At 38.0% G+C, this 23,623-nt stretch overlaps 1 protein-coding gene across 2 annotated transcripts; it reads right to left on the reverse strand.

The window, feature by feature from the left end:
• Window positions 1–1,511: 1,511 nt before the first annotated feature.
• On the reverse strand, window positions 1,512–22,710 carry LOC106871714 (leucine-rich repeat-containing protein 61). Of its 2 annotated transcripts, none has more exons than XM_089363768.1 (8): window positions 22,559–22,710; window positions 17,001–17,087; window positions 14,915–15,061; window positions 12,260–12,320; window positions 8,658–8,809; window positions 6,774–6,866; window positions 4,696–4,803; window positions 1,512–2,396 (listed from the first exon to the last, which is right to left on the reverse strand). In XM_089363768.1, the coding sequence occupies exons 1-8, from the start codon at window positions 22,569–22,571 to the stop codon at window positions 2,320–2,322; spliced, it is 738 nt and encodes a 245-aa protein (XP_089219894.1). In that variant the 5' UTR covers window positions 22,572–22,710; the 3' UTR covers window positions 1,512–2,319. The 2 variants fall into 2 exon arrangements, with proteins under 2 accessions (XP_089219894.1, XP_089219893.1); XM_089363767.1 differs by lacking the exon at window positions 22,559–22,710 and adding an exon at window positions 21,857–22,153.
• Window positions 22,711–23,623: the final 913 nt, after the last annotated feature.

Raw genomic sequence — 23,623 nt, forward strand, 5'->3', positions numbered from 1 at the left:
TTTATAAAAAATATTTCAGTACTGGTTTCAGTCACTGAGACTTTTTCAACTGTAAGCATGGAAAACAATTCAATTTTGGAAAAATTAAAAGAAAAGTTTTTTAAAAGAATATTTGCATAGTATTCAAATACAAGGAGCATTTTCCTAGTTTCTGTCTCTCCTGTTTACTCGTACGACCTCGAACCCACAAGAGAGACAGAGACAAGCAGAAACAAGGAAAATACCCCTTGTATTTGAATACTATGCAAATATTCTTTTAAAAAATTTTTCATTTAATTTTTCCAAAATTTAATTGTTTTCCATGCTTACAGTTGAAAAAGTCTCAATGACCGAAACCGGTACTGAAATGTTTTTTATAAAATTATTTTAGCATTTTCTACCTTGACTTTTTTTTTCCATATATATCAACTTGTGTGTTCCTTTTCAACTTTATATATATATATAAATATAATTAAGGGATCAGCAAATATTTGCTTCACCATATACCGAAGTTCAGAAATAGCAGCTAAAAAAGCTGGGATTCTCAGCTTTTTTAGCTGCTATTTCTGAACTTCGGTATATGGTGAAGCAAATATTTGCTGATTCCTTAATTATATTTATAAATATATATGAGCTTTTAAATAAGTTCTCCACCAATAATGGTGCTTTCATACCGATGGGCTTGGTAAAAATTATTAATTGTTAATTGATTTATTAATTAATAAATTGATAATCCTTTACCCTTTTAATTTGTAAATAATATATATATATTTCAATTCAAAATATGAAATGCACATGAAAGAATTTTGGCAATGGGATGTGGATTTTTTAAAAAGTGTATTTAAAGTTCTGTTGAGTAGATCCATGGCTGACTGCAGGTTACAAAGGAGTTTATTTTATTCATCTACATTATATTACTGGTAAAAGTTCAGCCAATGTGAGAGCCTCTATGAGGAGCAAAACTAACAGCCAAGTCCTGAAAATACACCTTATTAGCTTAAAAAAAGGGAAGGATACACTGGGTAATGTAGTTTCAGTTGGAACTGTTATTGTTAGAATTTCTTCGATCTGGAATGATGTGATCCTAAATGAAGAAAATACTAAATCTGTCTTGGTAGAATTGGAACTCAAAGTGTAGAAGGTTGAAACGAAAAATTAAAACTAAAACAAAAGGTGTTTGAAGTAGGATAAACATGTGTATGTTATGTTATGGAGTGATCTATAATATGAATGCTTTGATTTTTAATGGGCAGTGATATACACAAAAAAGAATAATCAAATTTTAGAGAAATGTGACTTTTAGGCATTCATGCCCTTCCAACTGACAGAAATGAAATAGCTTTAAACGTTTTACAAAGGCCTGTGCTTCAAATGGTTAATATAATCAAGATTTTGTAGGGGTTTTCATAAAATATTGGTAATTTAATATATTTGCATGTACATATATTTAGTATATTATGCTGGTGTTGGTTAACTGAGATCTTGTTATCACGGTAATGAGATTTTGATAAAGGTTTGTTGTTTTTTTTAAATTTAAATTTAAATATGATCGCTTGTATTAGTAATCTCAGCTGGGTTGATATTAACTTGGAATTGAAACCACACCCTGTTGATTAAACATGTCAGGAGGTCTTCCGTTATAACTCTTCTACCTCTATGCTGTTCATTTCTTTCTTAGTCTGATGTTAAGATTTTAAAAGTCTGGGAGATTGAGTGATGGTTATGATGTCTTGTTGAGAAGATTATCAACATGAAGAAAGAGTATTGTTTTACATCATTAAAAGAAATAATGTGTAGGCAGCTCTCGAGATCTCCCACAACAATATTGAGAATATATCAATACCAACAACTTCTAAATTACTTTAAAAACTTCCCAAAAAAACTTTTGTGGCAGTTCACTCTGCTAGAAATAACAGTTTAATCTACCTCATATGACACTCTACAGTCTTACAATTGAACACTTTAAACAATGTAATTGTAGGTGTACAAACATGGGATAGCCATGACTGGAATGCCTGATTATAGAACTGTGTAAAATGAAATCTGACTCAAGACTAAACTTTCTTAGTAAATTAAAAACAAATTTGAGAAATGACGAAAGGATTCTAATATATTTAATCTTATGAATGCATCTGAAGAGAGCAATTGGGCAAAAACAAATCAGGATTGGATGAAATGCCAAACTGTTCCTACTTCTGCCCTTCTACATTTTTGAGTCCAAATTCTCCCAAGTTTCACCCAGTCCTTCATCACTCAGGAATTTCTAGATTTTCTTCCATAAATTTCACCGTTTCCACCTCCACAGCAGATGCATGTCATTGGTATTTAGAGAGGACAAGTCTAAATTATTGTGGTAAACAGAGGTTTTATGTTTTGTTTTGTTCCATCAATCAGATCCTGGCAGGATCCCAGTAAAACTGCAATTATAGAGAAAGTTCGATGAGACATTAGCGACAAAAATAATTTAACGATACAAAATGAAGGAAACTACATCTGAACATCATCATCATCATCGTTTAATGTCCGCTTTCCATGCTAGCATGGGTTGGACGATTTGACTGAGGACTGGTGAAACCAGATGGCTACACCAGGCTCCAATCTGATTTGGCAGTTTCTACAGCTGGATGCCCTTCCTGACGCCAACCACTCAGAGAGTGTAGTGGGTGCTTTTACGTGCCACCCGCACGAAGGCCAGTCACGTGGTATTGGCAACGGCCACGACCTGAACATGTCATCTGTAATTCTGAAATGTCTAAATTATCGAAATGCAGATAAAAAAATTTATTGGGGGGGGGGGGGGGCACAGGAATGGTGTTATTACAAAATTTGCTTCACAACCGCATGGTTTTGGGTTCAATCCCATGACATAGCACCTTGGGTAAGTATATTCTACTATAATCTTGCAACAATCAAAGCATTGTGAGTGGACTTGGTAGATGGAAACTGTACAGAAGCCTGTTTAAGTGTCCAAATGTTTCACTTGATCAGTCTTGATGCCAATGCACCAGTTGGCAGAAGAGAACACAAATGAACTTCCATGTCTAGTACCCCAAACAAATGAGATGTAAATACAATGGACTTCCATGCAGGTTCTATCTCCCAAATTCCACTCACAAGGTCTTGGAGAATATGGTAGAAAACATTTGATCAAGACACCATATAATGGGATTGAATTTGGAACCATATGGTTACAAAGCAAACTACCCATACATATGCAATAAAGTGCTTTCACTATAAACAACAATGAGCATTCAGATATTAACAGATATGGGTGTTCCAGAGAGAATGCAGCAAGTGACAATTTCTATAAAAGGCCTTCAATAGCAACTTAACCCTTTAAGCATTTAATCTGGCCATATCCAGTCCAAATCAACTAAAAATTGAACCTGGATTGTTCTGGTTTCAAGGAAGACAATTAGAACAGCAATAATTTTTACTTTAAATTGTAGTTGTTTTACATTTCTTTTTCCACAATATTAAGGAAGTTTGAAAATTTATAAGATTACAGTTGAAAATACCATTTGTTGCTATGTGCTGAACTATAAGAGATGACAAGGAAACCTTGATGAGGGAGTCTGATCAGAAATATAAACTTCCTTCAAATCACTTTGTACCATCTTAAAAAAGATGCACAGGAAAATTAAGGTATGTTCTATTAATATGTGTATCAAAGTTTTAGAAAAGGTACACCTTGTCTTTGCTTATCATAAAAGGAAACCGAAAAAAGCTGACAACAGGAAAGGTATCCAGCCATAAAACACTGACTCAGAAAACTACTCATCTGACCCATGCCATCATGGAAAAGTTAACATAAAAGATGGCACTGGATAATGTCCTGCAAACACACTGACAGAAAACAAACAGGATGGTCATGGCTGGAATGCTTTTCATGACAGCTTTGCCAAATCAAGAATGATATGGAGTTGGGGTGACAAGGGAATAAACAAGTGGAGCTTATTTGTTAGTTAGCCAGGGAAGTTAAAGCAAGTAGAGCTAGGTACACTGCTCTTAGACAAAACACAACAACTATCATAGGGTTTGAACTCAAGACCTTGTAATCTGTAGTCCAGTATATTATCACCACAGACGATTGTGCTGGTTTGGACATGTGGTGAGAATGAATGAGGATAGCTGCGTGAAAAAGTGCCACTCCCTAACAGTTGAGGGAACTCGGGGAAGAGGTAGGCCCAGGAAGACCTGGGCTGAGGTGGTGAGGCAAGACCTTCGAACATTGGGCCTCACCGAGGCGATGACTACTGACCGAGACCTTTGGAAATGTGCTGTGCGTGAGAAGACCCGGCAAGCCAAGTGAGATCGTTGCCAGGGCCCCTGGACTGGCTCTTGTGCGGGTGGCACATAAGATGTACCATCCTGAGCGTGACCGTTGCCAGTACCGCCTGACTGGCCTTGTAGGGTTTTCGAGCGAGATCGTTGCCAGTGCCCCTGGACTGGCTCTTGTGCGGGTGGCACATAAAAGACACCATTTCGAGCGTGGCCGTTTTCGTGCGGGTGACACGTAAAAGCACCCACTACACTCTGAGTGGTTGGCGTTAGGAAGGGCATCCAGCTGTAGAAACTCTGCCAAATTAGATTGGAGCCTGGTGTTGCCATCCGGTTTCACCAGTCCTCAGTCAAATCGTCCAACCCATGCTAGCATGGAAGGCGGACGTTAAACGATGATGATGATGATTGAAAAGAGAAAACTGTAACGATTACCTTTTAAATGATTTTCAGCTTCTTCAGTGTCAGCTTTTTCGAAATCAACACTGCTGGGATGGACTTCAAAATCTTTTAGATTTTCCTTGATCTCAGATAGATTCAAATCTGGAAAAATATGAAGAATACGAAAGAAAGATGAAATGCATTAAAGAGTTCTTAGTAGTCGAGTAAATGTTTCCACCACTACATGGACTGTTATATATGAAGACGATCGTACCTATACATCTGAGCGGGGCCCAGGATCAAACACCAGGTAGGCAAATTTAAATACTGTTTCAAAACACCCGTTAATTCTACAGTGTTCATCATCATCATCATCATCGTTTAACGTCCGCTTTCCATGCTAGCATGGGTTGGACGATTTGAATGAGGACTGGTGAAACCGGATGGCAACACCAGGCTCCAATCTAATTTGGCAGAGTTTCTACAGCTGGATGCCCTTCCTAACGCCAACCACTCAGAGAGTGTAGTGGGTGCTTTTACGTGTCACCCGCACGTGTTCTCTCTGAATATTGCAATTAGACATACAAATCGAAGTTACTGTCTATAGATGGGCAGGATGGTAAATTGGAAAAAAAAAATCAATAAAGTAATGAACAACATGGCTGGCAGTGGTTATTACATTCCTTTATGATGGATTGAGTTCAAATCCAGCTGGTGACAACATGACCCTTTCCTTCTAACAAGGGTGAAGACCATGGAATGACCATGGAATTGCACCTAAAATGTTCCCCTCTGCGGTACAAGTCCAGGTAAGGTTGTTTATGAAAGACTAGCAGTTGCCCATGCATACCAGCCTCCCCTCTCCATACCATCAATGTTACCCAAGGGAAAGGGAAAGGGAAATACAGCTTGGCACCAGTGACATCGCAACACATTTTTACAGATGAGAGAACTGGAGCAATGTGAAATAAAGTGTCTTGCCCAGCCAAGGAATTGAACTCATTACTTCATGATCGTGAGCCCAATGCTCTAACCACTGAGCCATGAACCTTCACATCCTTCCAACAAGGGTCAATAAAATACCAAATCATACACAAGTGATAATCTAATCAGAACTGATTTAATATTCCTTTAAAGCATTGTAGACATGAAAGGAATTATATTAAAAAACAAAACAAATCTATAAATTTCTGGCCTTGAGGTGTCTCAATTGAAAATTCTCAGAACAGGTCAGGTGAGAGCCAAGTAAGTAATGAGACACAAACTGTGCACTCTTTCGTCAGGTGGTTGATGTCCTGTTAATTTAAATAAGTAGTAACTTGTTAAAATCCATTTTTTCTCCATTTCCTGAAAGGATCTGCAGAAAATAAACGCTAAAGAAGCCATCGGAAAAATGGTAAGGTCTGATCTCAAAGTGCTGGACCCCACAAAGAACTTACAAAGGATCACAAGTAGTGAGAAACTCCGAATTGACCCAACCAACACATACCAGCATGATAAGATGGATATCAAAATGATGATGATGGTAGTGGTGATGATGATGGTGTTGGTGGTGATTACAATGATGTGACCTGATGATTCTAACTTAATTGACACTTTACTATTACTTATAATTCAAAAATAAAATAAAAAGAACTATTTTCTCTTAACCCTTTCATTACTGTATTTATTTTGCGATGCTCTGTGTTTCTTTCAATTACTTTAAACATAACAAAGAATTTAGTGAAATAACTTAGTTATCATTCAGCTAGTGTTAAGAACATTAATTGTGACTAAGGTTTAGTGGAAGATTTTAGTTCAAAACCTATGAAAACAAGACATTTGTACTCAGAGCCAGAGCCGGTTTCAGCCAGGTTAGTAACGAAAGGGTTAAATGAGAAAATAGTCACATAGATGTCACTACTAAGCTAACTAGTACATGGGCTTTTAGTTTAAAATTTTCTTAAAGACATTTTAGAGATTCTTTAAGCAAAAATTTCTGAGAAAGAGTATCCAGGAGATTATTCACATCACATCCAATGCCAAAGAATAGTGAGATAAGCAAGGGCTGGCGGCAAGAATTTTTGTCTGTGGTCCATTTCCTGCAGTGATGACAATGATGGTGGTGGTGGTGGTGGTGTTGATATACTTACTCTTGATCTGTTTCGGAGGATTATCAATGAGTATGGAATCCAACTCATCTACAAGTTGATTAAGTTCTTTGCAAGCACCATAAAGGATATTACCTGTGTGTAAAGGTAAGATATATAATGTCAGAAAGGATATTGCCTGCATGTACAGGTAAGATATTACATGTATGTATACTGTCTTTCTTAAGATGGTAGGGTGTGATTCAAGGAAGATTTAACTACTATTTCTAACAGATAAGTGATTACTTAGAATCTCAGTTGTCACTGCTGTTGGCGTTTAGACAAGATAAGTCCTGGTCAAAGTATTCCCACCATGACCATCCCATCTAGTGTTAAGGTAGTGAATATGTACACTTCATTATAAAATGCATACGTTTCATTTTTTTTTTTAAAGTATAGTATATCATTTGGGGTAGATTTGGCTGCTATTTCTGGCAGATTGGGTGACAGTGAAAAGATTCCTTTGTTAGTTTGTAAACTAAACTGGTTTCATAAATATGGCTTCCATCCACTATAATTCATAACCAAAGCAAAATACAAAATTTAAGAACAATACTTGAAGCTAACAGGTTTAACTTACTAAACACAGCTCTAAAAACTGAACTGTTGGCTATTGACTGTGTCAAATGACACATATTTTGGCTTTGACATTGTCAACTGTCACATATTGGCTATTAACACTGTCAACTGACATATGTTGGTTGTTTTGAACACTGCAAATTACATTTTCAACTGATTCTTTATATTGTCTGACATGAAATAATAATGAATTTTAGCTGTTAGAATGGATCATAAGTCTTTAAATGTTTCATTGTAGAATGCAATATAAAACCCTTTAAAAAGTCTGAACCAATGAGGGATTCCTTATTTGGTTGCACTTCCTGTAAGCAGCTAAATCACCTCAAGAAAGACAAATTAAATAATGGATAATGTAGCTATGGATACACAAAATGAGGGTATGTTACAGCATACACATGTGTATGCATGAGTGTTTACAATTTCAGATTAAGTCGGTTACATCGACACCAATGAGTAACTGTTACTTATTTAATCAACCCTGATGGAATATGAACTCAGAAGGCAGCGACAGGCAAAATGCCACGAAACATTCCACCCAGCAGGCTAACAATTCTGCTAGCTTACCACCTTATTATTATTATTATTATTATTGAGTGAGAGAGCAGTGCATGTCATCAAAGTGACACTGGGGTAAAATATACGAAGCCCAGTATACACATCATGACTACCCGTCTGATAAGGGTACACCAGGCACATGCATTACAACCATATGTGTGTGACATGGTGATCTCATATCAAGATAAATGGCGCATGACCTCGTAGGTGGGGCCCAATTAGAATTTTCTTCAGGTCAAGTAGCCCATCCCACTCAAAAGGTCCCTGAATAAGGCTTGTTTCAGGATGTTGAGCAAAACACCCATGTTTCCAAAGGTGAATTCTTCAAACCCCAAAGAATTCCTCTCAACACATGGCTATGATGCTCCCCAACTACTTCTGCTCATGATCAGAGATGCACATATCATCAGCCACTAAGAGACATGCTCAACTGGCTATTATTATTATTATTACTATTATTATTATTATTATTATCATTATTATTATTATTAATAATAATAATAATAATAATAATAATATAGTTTACTTGATTTACTTATCTTGTATATTGTTCTATCAAGGTCAAATTCTTTTATAGACAAAGGGAAATGCAAGTCTGTGTCTTCCTGAAGGGTGTAGATAATGAAATACTTTCAATAAGATATCAAAAATAAAGTTATGGGACCAGCTTGCTGTAAATTTACTGGCTTGTTGGCCATTCTGTGTATAAAGGTGTCCATGTATGAAGAGTCAAACGAGTAAATGAAATCCTACCGTCTAACGACTCTAAATTTTGAAACATGAGAAGTATTTCGTCCTGGTAAAGAGCTTCTTGGCAAACTGGATTTACTCGTTTCTGGGCCGTGCATTGCAGAAGTAGATGTTTTAATTTTGGTAAGCCAGTCAAACAATAGAGGCTGTTGGTGCTGAAACATACAAATCAATGCTTTAACATGGAGGTACAGCAATGAATTCTGGGTAGAGGTAGGGGTCCACCAAGGTTCCGTCCTCAGCCCCCTCTTATTTACCATAGTCCTCCAGGCAATCACAGAGGAGTTCAAGACAGGTTGCCCCTGGGAGCTCCTCTATGCTGATGACCTTGCCCTAATTGCGGAGTCACTATCAGAACTAGAGGAGAAGTTTCAGGTGTGGAAGCAAGGTCTAGAATTGAAGGGCCTTAGAGTCAACCTAGCTAAAACCAAAATCCTAATAAGTAGGAAGGTAGATAAAACACAAACCCCTTCAGGTAGATGGCCCTGCTCAGTATGTAGAAAAGGAGTAGGTAGTAACTCTATAAGATGTACCCGGTGCAAGCTATGGACACATAAGAGGTGCAGCAACATCAAAGGCAGGTTAACTAGCAAGTTAGTTTTTGTTTGTGGCAGATGTTCAGGTGCAATAAAGACTGCAAACAAACAGGAAACAACTTCTATCTCATTCCAGGGTGAAAAACTAGAGGTAGTCGATAGCTTCCGCTATCTGGGCGACCAAGTTAGTAGTGGGTGTGGGTGCGCTGAAAGTGTAGCTGCAAGAATAAGAATAGCCTGGGCAAAGTTTAGAGAGCTCTTACCTCTGCTGGCGACAAAGGGACTCTCACTCAGAGTAAAAGGCAGACTGTATGACGCATGCGTACGAACAACCATGCTACATGGCAGTGAAACATGGGCTGTAACTGCTGAGGACATACGTAAGCTCGCAAGGAATGAAGCCAGTATGCTCCGTTGGATGTGTAATGTCAATGTGAATACCCGTCAGAGTGTAAGTATCTTGAGAGAAAAGCTGAACATTAGAAGTATCAGTTGTGGCGTGCAAGAGAGACGATTGCGCTGGTATGGACATGTGGTGAGAATGGAGGAGGATAGCTGCGTGAAAAAGTGCCACACCCTAACAGTTGAGGGAACCCGTGGAAGAGGTAGGCCCAGGAAGACCTGGGCTGAGGTGGTGAGGCAAGACCTTCGTACATTGGGCCTCACCGAGGCGATGACTACTGACCGAGACCTTTGGAAATGTGCTGTGCGTGAGAAGACCCGGCAAGCCAAGTAAGATCGTTGCCAGTGCCCCTGGACTGGTTCTTGTGCGGGTGGCACATGAGATGCACCATTTTGAGCGTGGCCATTGCCAGTACCGCCTGACTGGCTCCTGTAGGATTTTCGAGCGAGATCGTTGCCAGTGCCCCTGGACTGGCTTGTGCGGGTGGCACATAAAAGACACCATTTCGAGCGTGGTCGTTTTCGTGCGGGTGACACGTAAAAGCACCCACTACACTCTCTGAGTGGTTGGCGTTAGGAAGGGCATCCAGCTGTAGAAACTCTGCCAAATCAGACTGGAGCCTGGTGTTGCCATCCGGTTTCACCAGTCCTCAGTCAAATCGTCCAACCCATGCTAGCATGGAAAGCAGACGTTAAACGATGATGATGATGATGATGATAAAGCAACTTTCAGTGTTTTCATAAGGCAAGATGTATTACACTTTAGCATTCGGTTCATTCTGTCAAATGTAATACTCATTTATTCACTATGTTAAATTCAAATTACGACAAATGTAAACAAACAAACAAAGTTTGCTTTTAGAAGCGTTGAGATGTCTTAGAAAGTTAAAGAAGTGATTTAAAATTCTCAATCGCAGGATAATGCTAATAATATAGCCTGAACAGGATAAACTACCCCTATTTTGCAGAGAAAAGTGTAGGTGGCTAGCTGTGGACTCGAACTCACATCCCTGTGATTACATGTCACGATGCTTTCACCGATTAAGCTAAGCTACCCACTACAAATTCCACTGCAAATTAAGATATATAAATCTCGCTTTATGAGACGCTCTCATATGTTAAATTCAAATTACGACAAACGTAAATAAACAAACGAAGTTTGCTTTTAGAAGCGTTGGGATGTCTTAGAAAGTTACAGAAGTGATTTTAAATTCTCAATCGCAGGATATTGCTAATAATATAGCCTGAACAGGATAAACTATCCCTATTTTGCAGAAAAATGTGTAGGTGGTTAGCTATGAGACACGAACTCACACCTCCGTGATTACGCGTCGCGGTGATCTGACCGATTGAGCTAATCTCCCCCACTACAGATTCCTCTGCAAATTTAAGATGTATAGAAATCTCGCTTTATGAGACGCTATCATTCACATTTTGAATTATTCATACATTATCTTGTAGGTTTGAGATTTCAATAATGTGATTCTTTATTTTTAGAATCACACTTTAGGATAGGTGTGAGAGACTGGATCTGGACAGTCTGAACAGGAAACATGTAGAATATTTCGGTTCGATATGGCCAGTTTAAATGCTGAAGGGCTAACGATTAAAAAGAAACAATAAAAAATGAGGGGCTAATAATTCAAAAAAAGAAAAAAAAACTAGAATTAAGATAACTAATACTGGCCAATGTTAGCAAAAATACAGTGATGAAAATTTGTGAATATTTGGAATCATTTTCCTTTTCTTTTTTTCAGTCATGTGACTGCAGCCATGCTGGAGCACCGCCTTAAAGGGTTTTTTAGTCGAAGAAATCGACCCTGGGACTCATTCTTTGTAAGCCTGGTACTTATTCTACCAGTCTCTTTTGCCGAACTACTAAGTTATAGTATGTTTATTTGTCATGAAAAGATGTGAGAAATGAGAGTTTTATAAAGCTCAAAACATCATAATTTACTTTTCCTCATGGATCATAAATTTCTGGTTTTATAATCATTTCTTTAAAGATCATGGAGGAAACTGTCTAAAGAGAACATCATCCTCATCATCATCCTCATCATCGTTTAACGTCTGCTTTCCGTGCTAGCATGGGTTGGACGATTTGACTGAGGACTGGTGAAACCAGATGGCTACACCAGGCTCCAATCTGATTTGGCAGAGTTTCTACAGCTGGATGCCCTTCCTAACGCCGACCACTCCGAGAGAGTAGTGAGTGCTTTTACGTGCCACCAGCACGAAGGCCAGTCAGGTGGTACTGGCAACGGCCACGCTCAAAATGGTGTACTTTACGTGCCACCCGCACAAGAGCCAGTCCAGGGGCACTGGCAATGATCTCGCTCGAAAGTCAGGCTTTAATTATTTCATTTGAGCCAAGACCAAAGAACTGTACAAAGACAGGGAACATTATACAAATGCAATCAAGCTGTCATGACTTAGAAAAATTAATATAGTGAAACTATTAACACTGATTTGAAGATACCTGTCTCAGGTAATATGTACAGACAGTATATGGACATTATATTGATGATGATGATGATGATGATGATAGCAATGATTATGGCGATGATGATGATGGCGGTGCTTATGGTTATGATGATAATGGCAGTAGCGTAATTATAGCAGTCTATTTTCCTTCCTCCACATTCTTAAAACAACTTATGTACTTACTTTTCAATAAAATTTCCTGATAAGTTTAAAGTTTCTAAATTTTCCAGAGTCTGTAATCCTTCTATAAAGACAAAGATAATAATAATAATAATAATAATAATAATAATAATAATAATATTAATAATAATAATAATGACAATGATGGTGATGATAATGATGATGATGGTTTCTGATTTAGGCAGAAGGCTAGTAATTCTGAGGTAGTAAAGGTAAAGTTACTTTCCCAAGTCATACTGATTCATAAGGGTCGGTTTCCCGGTTTTGTGGAGTTTCCCCACCTGGATGGGATGCTGGTCCATCGCAGGATTACTCATTTTTGCCAGCTGAATGGACTGGAGCAACATGAAATGAAGTTCTTGGACCTTGTCCGGTCCAAGAATCAAAACCACAATCTTACAAACATGAGTCCAACATTCGAACCACTAAGCCACGTGCCTCCACAGTTTTGAGGTGGGTGGTTAGTCAATATTTTCGACCCCAGTCCATGACTGGTACTTTATTTTAATGACTCTTGAATGAATGAAAGGTAAAACTGATGTTCATGGAAAGTAAAGAGACATAACAAATAGGACAAAGCATTTTTCTAAATGGTTCTTAAAAACGAGACAACCTGATTGTGGAATATGTAATAGGTGAAGAGAGTGCCAATTATAGTTGGGGTCTAGGGGACAGTATCAAAAGATATTGAGGAGAATACAAAAGGAAATAGGAATAGAATGCCTGGTAGAATTATTACAAAATGTTTGCCTCCTTGGTATAGCCAGAATCATCAGGAAAGTATTAGGCAGTTGAAGAGAACAAATAGGATGATAACATAGGCTACAGGTGGCAAGCCCTGCTATCCGTGCAAGATTGCAGGAGTTCCAACAAAACCTGAGGGAAAAGAAAAATAATGATAATCCTTTCTACTATAGGCACAAGGCATCTGAAAAGCTATAACTCACACATTCGTTTTACTGATGTCACACCTGGATTTTCAACACCTGAAGGATCTCAAACTTACTTAACACCACAATTCAAGCTTAAGTTCGGTGCTGCACTGGAAATAAATATCCCATCTTTCTACTCTTACAGAACCATAATGTGTGTGTGTGTGTGTGTGTGTGTGTGTGTGTATTTATATATATATGGCGTTAGGAAGGGCATCCAGCTGTAGAAACTCTGCCAAATTTAGATTGGAGCCTGGTGTTGCCATCCGGTTTCACCAGTCCTCAGTCAAGTCGTCCAACCCATGCTAGCATGGAAAGCAGATGTTAAACGATGATGATGATGATGATATATATATAGCAATTAGAAAATGGAGGAGAATATGCGATAAATTTAGGGTAAAATAACCCCCCTTTTACCCGCACTCACTTATTACACTTGGTATAACACTAGTGTAACAATAATTGGGTACCCTCCCAGCAGTATATTTGATAGATACTATCTCTTAGTGGGTTGAATCCTCAACCCCTAACTCTCTTGCATTAAATATATATGTATTGTTGTGTCTAGGGAGAGTTATTATGCCAATATAATTAACATACACACTGGTTCAATTCCACTCATTTGTTAATAGGAATTGGTTAAATATCCGGTTGTTTTGTTTTAGCTTGTCAAAGCTTTTTCAATGCTTCTTGCTAACTTTTCAATGACTATTGACTTAGTCTGTTGTATGGGCCACATTTGTTTCAGTCACTAGACTGAAAAATAAGCACTGGGATCGATTCATTTGACTAAAAAAATTCTTCAAGGTGGTGCCCCAGCATGACCACACCAAGATCTCAAACAGACAAACAAACACAGCCTCCATAACAGACTAAGTCAATAGTCAAAGAAAAAGTTGCTAGAAGCAATGAAAGAACAAAAACAAAACAATCAGATATTTAACCAATTGACAAATAGCAAATGAGTGGAACTGAACCAGTGTGTGTGTTAATTCATCATCATCATCATTGTTTAACGTCCGCTTTCCATGCTAGCATGGGTTGGACGATTTGACTGAGGACTGGTGAACCAGATGGCTACACCAGGCTCCAATCTGATTTGGCAGAGTTTCTACAGCTGGATGCCCTTCTTAATGCCAATCACTCCGAGAGTGTAATGGGTGCTTTTACGTGCCACCGGCACGAAGGCCAGTCCGGAGGTACTGGCAGTGGCCACGCTTGAAATGGTGTATTTTACGTGCCACCTGCACAGGGGCCAGTCCAGCGGTACTGGCAACGAACTCGCTCGAATGCCTTTTCACGTGCCACTGGCACAAGTGCCAGGAAGGCGACGTTGGTAACAATCACGCTCAAATGGTTCTATTTACACATACACACACACAGTGAGAGAAAGATAGACAAACAGAGAGATGGTGGCTTTCTTTAATTTTCCATCTTGCAAATCCACTCACAAGGCTTAAGCTAACTCAGGGATATAGTAAAAGACGCTTGCTTAAGGTGCCATTCAGTGGGACTGAACCTGAAATCAAGTGGTTAGGAACTGAACTTCTTAGTCACACAGCCATGCCTGTGTTGAGAGAGAACAATATCAAATGTTGTCTTTGATATCCCTAAAAAAAGATGAGAATGGTTAAATACCATTTTGGTGACAGGTCTATTAGACCACAGTGGACCTAAGATTAAATGAGAACACCGACAATTTCAAGAAGTGAAAGCAAGTACTTACCAAGGGAACTAATATTATTGTTGCTTAAATTCAAAGAAGTGAGGTTTGTTAAACTGGAGAGAGGGATAAGGTTACTTAAGTCATTGTTGGAGAGAATTAGATGTTCTAGACCAGTACATTCTTCAACACTGCCGACTTCATTGATATCTGGAAAATAATATTTATCAGTTAGAAATAATACATTTCTAAATCTCTCAGAGAGACTTAAGCAGTAGTGACGCGATAAAGTAGTTGTATACTGCCAACTTAACGTGACAGTCCCAATAAGGGAATCATACTACTGCTATTTAGCCCTAGGAAGCTGGACCGCTTCCTGTCAGCCTCGACAGATTTCCTGCGTCTTTATGTTTGCGAGGGGGAGACAAACTCCTCCACCCAGCCTAGCCTGCATTCAGGGACATGTTTTTGAGTTTTTGCTCATCATCAGCCTGAAGTAGCTGGCTGATAAATTTTTATTATGATCACTTGTCAAGCTCTTGCAAACATATTATTTCAGTGAAATACATTCACTGATTACAAAAATTAGAAATAATACATTTCTAAATCTCTCAGAGAGATTTAAGCAGTAGTGATGCGATAAAGTAGTTGTATACTGCCAACTTAACATGACAGTCCCAATAAGGGAATATACTACTGCTGTTTAGCCCTAGGAAGCTGGACCGCTTCCTGTCGGCCTTGACACAATTACTGTGTCCTTAAGTTTGTGAAGGGGAGACAAACTCCTCCACCCAGCCTAGCCTGCATTCAGGGGCATGTTTCTGAGTTTTTGCTCATCATCAGCCTGAAGTAGCATGACCAGCTGGCTGAAGAAGTCTGTCAAGCTCTTGCAAACATATATTATTTCAGTGAAACACAACTTAAATCTATCATAGTCTACAAGAATGGTTCCAAATATTTTACCATTGCAACAAATTTTTGACAAATTAATAATTCTTCATCGTCTATATATTTTTTTTTTTTTTTAAATACTTAGTGAAATTTTTCAAAAGTTCATGGGGTTTTCACAGAACAGTGACAATCTAAACAATTACATATCTAAAGAACCCCTTCAAGTCTTGAATGACCATGGAATTGCACCTAGAAAGTTACCATTCAGAGTACAAGTCTGGGCCAGGTTGTTTATGGAAGACCAGCAATTGCCCATGCATACCAGCCTCTCCTCTCCATGCCAAGGGACCAGCAAAGGCCGATACAGCTTGGCGCCAGTGACATTGCAACTCATTGCTGAGAAAACTGGAACAACATGAAATAAAGTGTCTTGTTCAAGAATACAACACACAACCCAGTCTGGGAATTGAACTCACTACCTTGTGATTGTGAACTCAATGCTCTAACCACTGATCCATGCACCTTCACAATTACATATCTGTTAATTATGTTCTGTTGTTTTATGTCATCAGAAACTATTGCCTCCATTCAGACAGCGTGTGGTCACAATATATGAAACAGTTATCAGATATTCATGTTTGAATCTGCAAGGACATATAGAGAAGGAATAGATTTGTTATTGCTTGGATTCTTGCTATTCTGCATGTACCTCATGGATTATTATTTTCTTTGGCAGACATCAGTAAGCCTCAGTTAATAATTTGTTGGCTGATTTCTATAAACCTAAGCCACCTCATAAGTGTGCATGTCTGTGTGTCTGTCAAATTATCATCATCATCATTTTTCTTTTCCATGTTGGTTAGACAGGTATTACAGCATCTCAAAATTAGTCAGTCTTTTATCATCTGGCATGCATATATGCACACGTATAGCAAGAAGAAAACATTCAGCCTTTGAAGATGTATCATGCATTTTTTGTTGTGTGTGTGTGTGTGTGTGGTGCATTGATTTTACAGCAGGATGCACTTCCTTGCATAGAATAGGTGCATTTTATCATGCCACTGATACTGCAGAAGTTGTCTGGGTGCAGGATTATGGGGTTCCCTCCAACATGCGTTTGTTTTTATGAAGAGTTTCTGTTCTCTGAGACAGGTTCCATGAAATGCAGAAACCATCTCTAATCCACACATTCATTACATAAACACACGCACACACACACACACAAAAGTACACCCAAATGACCATACAGTATACTCACGCAAACCATCAAGATTTAAAATCATGATTGATTCCAGATCAAAATCTCCACTGATTCCTCTCAGCATTCCACTGGTCACTTTAGATCCTGTAAGAAAACAGAAAACACAGAGATCAATAAACAATAACTATTAAAACTACAGGGTGTCCACAAGGTCTGGGTACATGGAGTAAATAAAATCATAACATAAACAATTAAATATAAGAAATAAAAATTTCTTAAAGTATGTGTTAATCCCCCATGTACCCAGACTTTGTGGACACCCTGTAGAATACTGGATTCAATTCCAAATGTATTGAGACCCTTTGTTAATTTTTTTTCATTTTTTTTCAGTGGACTACTGAAGTAGAGAACAGATTATTTAAACATAATTTCAGGACAGTGCCCCAGCATGGCCACAAAGAGTAATTATATTGGATAAATGAATTAGAGCTAATCTGTTGGATGTTCAGTGAATGACAGAGAAAACGATTGGACATTTAATATCATCATTATCATCATTTAATATCCATTTTCCATGCTGGCATGGGTTGGACGGTTTGACAGGAGCTGACCAACTGAAGGGCTGTTCAGGCTCCATGTCAGTTTTTGGCATGACTTCTATGGCTGGATGCCCTTCCTAACGCCAACCTCTTTACAGAGTATACTGGGTGCTTTTATGCAGCCCTTACAAGCCTGCAAGATTAGGGATGCTTAGTTGGAGAGGATTGCAAAGGATGAAACAGCTGTAAGCTAATGAACTTCATAAAATAATCATTTGTTCCTTTATCATCTCACTTTTACATATATATATATATATATATAAGTTCAAAAAAACACAAAAAACAATAACAAAAAAACAACAAAGTGAAGACGTGATTCGGATAGTGTTATTGGACGCTCGGGAAAGGAAAGAGAGAGTGTATGACGTTTCGGGCAGAGCCCTTCGTTGGAAAGATGGAAAGTTCGGAGAATGGAAAAACGGAGGAAGAGGAAAAATGGTACCGATGCCCACGAAGTTACATTGTGAAAGGACCGGAAGAGGAGGTGGTGGGAGAAAAGTTCTTTCTAAGACAGGAGAGTGAAAAAGGGAGATGAATATCTGTGCGTGCGCATATATATATATATATATATTATTAATATCTAGCAGAAGCAACAGAATGACTCAAGGTTTGTGAGTTTTGTGTGTTACGTGCTAATGCACGAAACTCTCAGCCTCTGAGTCAATCTTTGGCTTCCACTAAATATCAATAAAAATATATACTCGTATTTTGAGTTCTACTTTTCCTGTTTGCACCAACATATATATATATATCATCATCATCATCATCATCGTTTAACGTCCGCTTTCCATGCTAGCATGGGTTGGACGATTTGACTGAGGACTGGTGAAACCGGATGGCAACACCAGGCTCCAGTCTGATTTGGCAGAGTTTCTACAGCTGGATGCCCTTCCTAACGCCAACCACTCAGAGAGTGTATATATATATATATATATATATATATATATATATATATGGCCGTTGCCAGTATCGCCTGACTGGCCTTCGTGCAGGTGACACGTAAAAGCACTCTCTGAGTGGTTGGCGTTAGGAAGGGCATCCAGCTGTAGAAACTCTGCCAAATTTAGATTGGAGCCTGGTGTTGCCATCCGGTTTCACCAGTCCTCAGTCAAATCGTCCAACCTATGCTAGCATGGAAAGCGGACGTTAAACGATGATGATGATGATGATGATATATATATATAATTTAGAGAAAAGAACCAAAGTTCATGAACTCATCCATGAAAATCCACAGTCACATATAGAAAAAATTAATAAGTAAATACACTAAAAAGAAGTATAATAAAATACAAAGTAATAATCATAAATCGTTTTATTATTTAATGATTATTACTTTGTATTTTATTATACTTCTTTATAGTGTATTTACTTATTAATTTTTTCTATATGTGACTGGATTTTCATGGATGAGTTCATGAAGTTTGTTTTTTTTTTTTCTCTAAATTATATATTTATATATTATATACTGTGAAACTTAATTTAATTTCAATTTTTGATAAATTGAATTTAACTGAGTTTTTACCTGGAAATTTGGATTTTTATTCCTAATATATATATATATATATATATATATATATATATATATATATATATATATGAGTGTATGTATGTATGTATGTATGCACACACACACACTCTTTGTAAAGTGTTGAGGTTAGGGTGTTATGAAGGGCATCTAAGAATAGAAACCATGTCAAAAATTAAAATGTACAATTGAGATTTGCTCTGTGATCCACTTATGAGGGCAGTAACACCAAGTAAGGGCTTGATGTTACTGACTCAACCAGATAACCAGTGTGCAAGCATGAAAAAGTGAACGTAGATGATGATGATGATGATATAAAATTGTGTATGCATACATAAGAGAAAGAAAAAACAAAGAGCTATTCTCAATTCCACTACAACAGTCATAATAGGTTTCGTCTTTATGTCATGTGTAATTACTTTAATATTCCTGTTAAACCACTATGCATCAGTGACCTTGCTTTCGAGATCAACTGGTACAACTGGTCCGAATTTAGACAACCATCATCAACATATAATAACACTAATATACATTATAATCACTGATTATTTATAAATGAACAGGAAACAATAAGGTAAATAAGTCTTAAGATTTGCATTGAACAAGAAAGTTACTTTAAGACGTACATTGACATCATAACCAACACAAAAATATTAAACTTTGTATTAAAACAATAGACTGTAAAGTGCCCCTGGACTGGCTCTTGTGCGGGTGGCACATAAAATACACCCTTTTGAACGTGGCCGTTGCCAGTACCGCCTGACTGGCCTTCGTGCCGGTGGCACGTAAAAGCACCCACTACACTCTCTGAGTGGTTGGCGTTAGGAAGGGCACCCAGCTGTAGAAACTCTGCCAAATCAGATTAGAGCCTGGTGTAGCCATCTGGTTTCACCAGTCCTCAGTCAAATCGTCTAACCCATGCTAGCATGGAAAGCGGACGTTAAACGACGATGATGATGATGATGATGATGATGATGATGTAAATATGTTGCTCTTCTGTCAATGTGTTTGTTTGTAGACAGAGGTACAACTGTTATAAGTATGGAGATAGCTATGTGGCTAAGGAGTTTGCTTTGCAACTGCATGGTCCCAGGTTCAATCCCACTGTTGGGTGCTTAGGGGCAAATGCATTCTGCTATAGCTCTAAGTTATGAAGCTGCATAGCTCAGTGGTTAAAGCATTGGGCTCACAATCATGAAATAGTGAGTTCGATTCCCAGGCCATGCTGTGTGTTGTGTTCTTGAGCAAGACACTTTATTTCAAGTTGTTCCAGTTCACTCAGCCGTAGAAATGAGCTTGTCACTGGTGCCAAGCTGTATCGGCCCCTTTGCTTTTCCCTTGGATAACATCAGTGATGTGGAGAGGAGAGGCTGGTATGCATGGGTGACTGCTGGTCTTCCATAAACAACTTTTGCCTGGACTTGTACCTCAGAGGGGAACTTTCTGGGTGCAATCCCATGGTCATTCATGACTGAAGGGGTGGGGGGCTTCCCTTTCTCTCTATAGCCCTAAGCTTTGTGAGTGGAAACTGAAAGAGACCTTTCATATACATGTGTGTGAATGTGTCTTCATGTCTCCTATTGAAGGTGCATGGCTTAATGGTTAAAGTAATCAGCTCACAATCATAAGGTTATGAGTTCAATTCCTGGTAGCATGTTGTATTCTTAAGCAAAACACTTTATTTCACGTTGCTCCAGTTCATTCAAATGGAAAAATGAGTAGTACCTGTACAAAAACTTCGTTTTAGAGGCATCTCTAACTTGTTCATTCTTTGATTGAAATTGACAAAGCGATAACAATGTGTAAAATTGATACAACGGTAAACGCGATAAATGACTAATAAGCTATAAAGTTTTAGAATTATTGCAAACTAGAGCTTACGCATAAAGTTCTGAAGGTCTCCACCCCAAATATTGCCAAAATTTATTTAGGACCTACAAGTAAGTTTGTGTGTGTGTGTAAGTGTGTGTTTGTTGTCTCCGTATGTGTGTAATTATTTTGTTGTCAGTTAAAAGAATATCTACCAGTGTGAAGTTTGTAAACGAAGTCCTTAGCTGCAAGAAACCGAGTAACTGATGTGTGAACCAGAACACACACACACACACACACACACACACACACACACAGAGTGAAAGCCGAAAGATGAATGGTGATAGTTGCTATCCAATAGTTTTTTTGTTTTTTTTTTGTCTGGATCCGCTGATGACAATTCTTGTCCCAATTCACTTACGGTCTCTATGAGCGAAAGATCACAATATTACATACAACTAATTGTATCACCTGGATGTTCGGAATGTCTTCAAGAATACACACACACACACACACATAATATATATATATATATATATATATATATATATATATACACACATATACGTCGAGTTAGAATAGAGGCAGCTGATGAAGGAATAATTCCAAGTGCCTATCTGTTTTCCTATGTGTTCGTTCCGTTGTCTGTAGTTCATTGTTCTAACGTCCTGTACCCTGATATGCATCTATATACACATGTAGATGTAAGTGTGTACATATATGTGTGTATACATGCATATATATTCTTTGTATTATATATATATTAATAGTAATAGTATGACAACAAAAGAAAGAATGAGAGCTCGATATTATATAGAGGAATTTATCTGTAATATAACATGTCACATATGAAATATAATTATCGCATATATTACAGACAGACATATAGATAGATATGACGTATGAATGATCTGTGTATCTACCTATCTATATATGTAAAGAGTTAAAAAGTTTAGATCAAAGTCGTGCTAATTATTTACCTGACGTCTTCTGATTCATATCGATAATAGCACAATCATTCCAGCTTGAATCAGTTTTGATTAGAGTTTGGTTAGATTCAAGCAAAACTAAATTGTTTACATCGCCATTTTGAAAACTGGAACTCTTCTCTCTTTCCTCCCCCTACCACTTTTACTTACTGTGTCGCTTGCCTTTTCACTCACTCATTATCATTATCTTTCCTTTACTCTCTTTCACTCACTCCCCGTGTCACTCGCCTTTTCACTCACTCATTATCATTATCTTTCCTTTACTCTCTTTCACTCACTCCCGTTTCCCTCTTTCCTTTTCTTTCTCCCCTACCTCTCTCTCTCTCTAAATACTTTTTTATTGTCTTGTTTTTCTCATCCTTCCTATTTTCCTTTTGTCTTCTTCTAAACCTGCACCTCGTTCCCCTTTTCCTCCTCTGTCTCTCTTTCTCTCTCACTTTTTCCTTTCACACTTTACTTTGCACTTCTACCAAGGGAAGTAACTCTATGAAATTCCCAATGTTGACCTCCTAAAACTTTCTCGAGTTTATTTTTCTGTCATTAATATTCCTAGATTTTGACATATTTACAACACCCGTAAATTAAAGATAAGATTGTGTACAGTAAAGAGGATATGTTTCGCATTTCGAGATTGGGCGTTTTTCAAAAGAGAGATAAAAAAAACAAAACAAACAAACATTAAAAGAGACTTACTTTTAAAAAACATGTTTAGAAGAAGGATCTTACATGAAACATCAGAACCCCTTCAACGCACACTGTAACCTCACAAATTTTATCAATTGCCCTTTTCATTTCTTGTTGTCGTAGAATCTCATTAAGATAGTGTCTGACAATGTTGCTGCACAGAAAAGTTTATGTTTAAATTAACGTAAGAGTGTGAAGACGCTAACGGTTTGGATCCTTGCTCTTCGTCATAGAGAGAGAAAGAGAGAGAGAGAGAGAGAGAGAGAAAGAGAGAGAGAGAGAGAGAGAGAAAGAGAGAGAGAGAGAGAGATTCTAACTTTAGTTGGAAGGATGTTTTCATATCAAAAGCAACCAAACATGTCAGAGACCATACATTATTTACAGATATTTATGATATCAATCTGAACATTAAAATAATGGACAGTTGGACGGCAGTTCTCTTTCTCCTCATCGGTCTGTCTCTCTTTTTCTCTCTGCACATATGGATGCATATAAGCATGCACCCCCCCCCCCCCACACACACACTGACACATACATGCATACATGCCTGTTTCCATCATGGATGTTTAGTTTATTGGATCAACTCAACAACTGAACTATTTACTCCTTAAATGATCATGTATACCACAGACATGTATACACTTAACGTAATTCTTAAGCATGAAACCGTATAAGACAAGGCTAAACCTTTGAGCGACGACTGTTATTCACCTGACACCATTCTATGTCTGCTATTTCTTCCACAAACTGGGCTCCAAAATCCTTATATTATAAAGGGTGATAATGTAACTATTTTGCGAAATTTTTAAAGAGTTATTTCCCTTGATGGTTTCACGCTTCTCTGTATATTCTTTTCAACTCTAGGCACGAGGCCCGAAATTTGTGGGGAGGGGACCAGTCGATTAGATCGTCCCCAGTACTTAATTTATCGACCCCGAAAGGATGAAAGGTGAAGTCGACCTCGGCGGAATGTGAACTCAGACCGTTGCGACGAGAGAAATACTGCTAAGCGTTTCGTCCAGCGTCCTACCGATTCTGCCAGTTCGCCGCCTTTATGTTTTACTGTATATTGGT

This window comes from Octopus bimaculoides, chromosome 15, assembly GCF_046866305.1.
Source record: "Octopus bimaculoides isolate indiv1 chromosome 15, ASM4686630v1, whole genome shotgun sequence".
Taxonomy (NCBI): Eukaryota; Metazoa; Mollusca; class Cephalopoda; order Octopoda; family Octopodidae; genus Octopus; species Octopus bimaculoides.

Bases quoted from the DNA above. Each gene is read 5' to 3' on its own strand.
- LOC106871714 (XM_089363767.1), bottom strand. The intron at 15,062-17,000 runs GTGAGTATACTG...ATTATTTTCCAG, and splicing joins TTTAAATCTTGATGGTTTGC to ATATCAATGAAGTCGGCAGT. The intron at 4,804-6,773 runs GTAAGTATATCA...ATATTTTTCCAG, and splicing joins TCCTCCGAAACAGATCAAGA to ATTTGAATCTATCTGAGATC.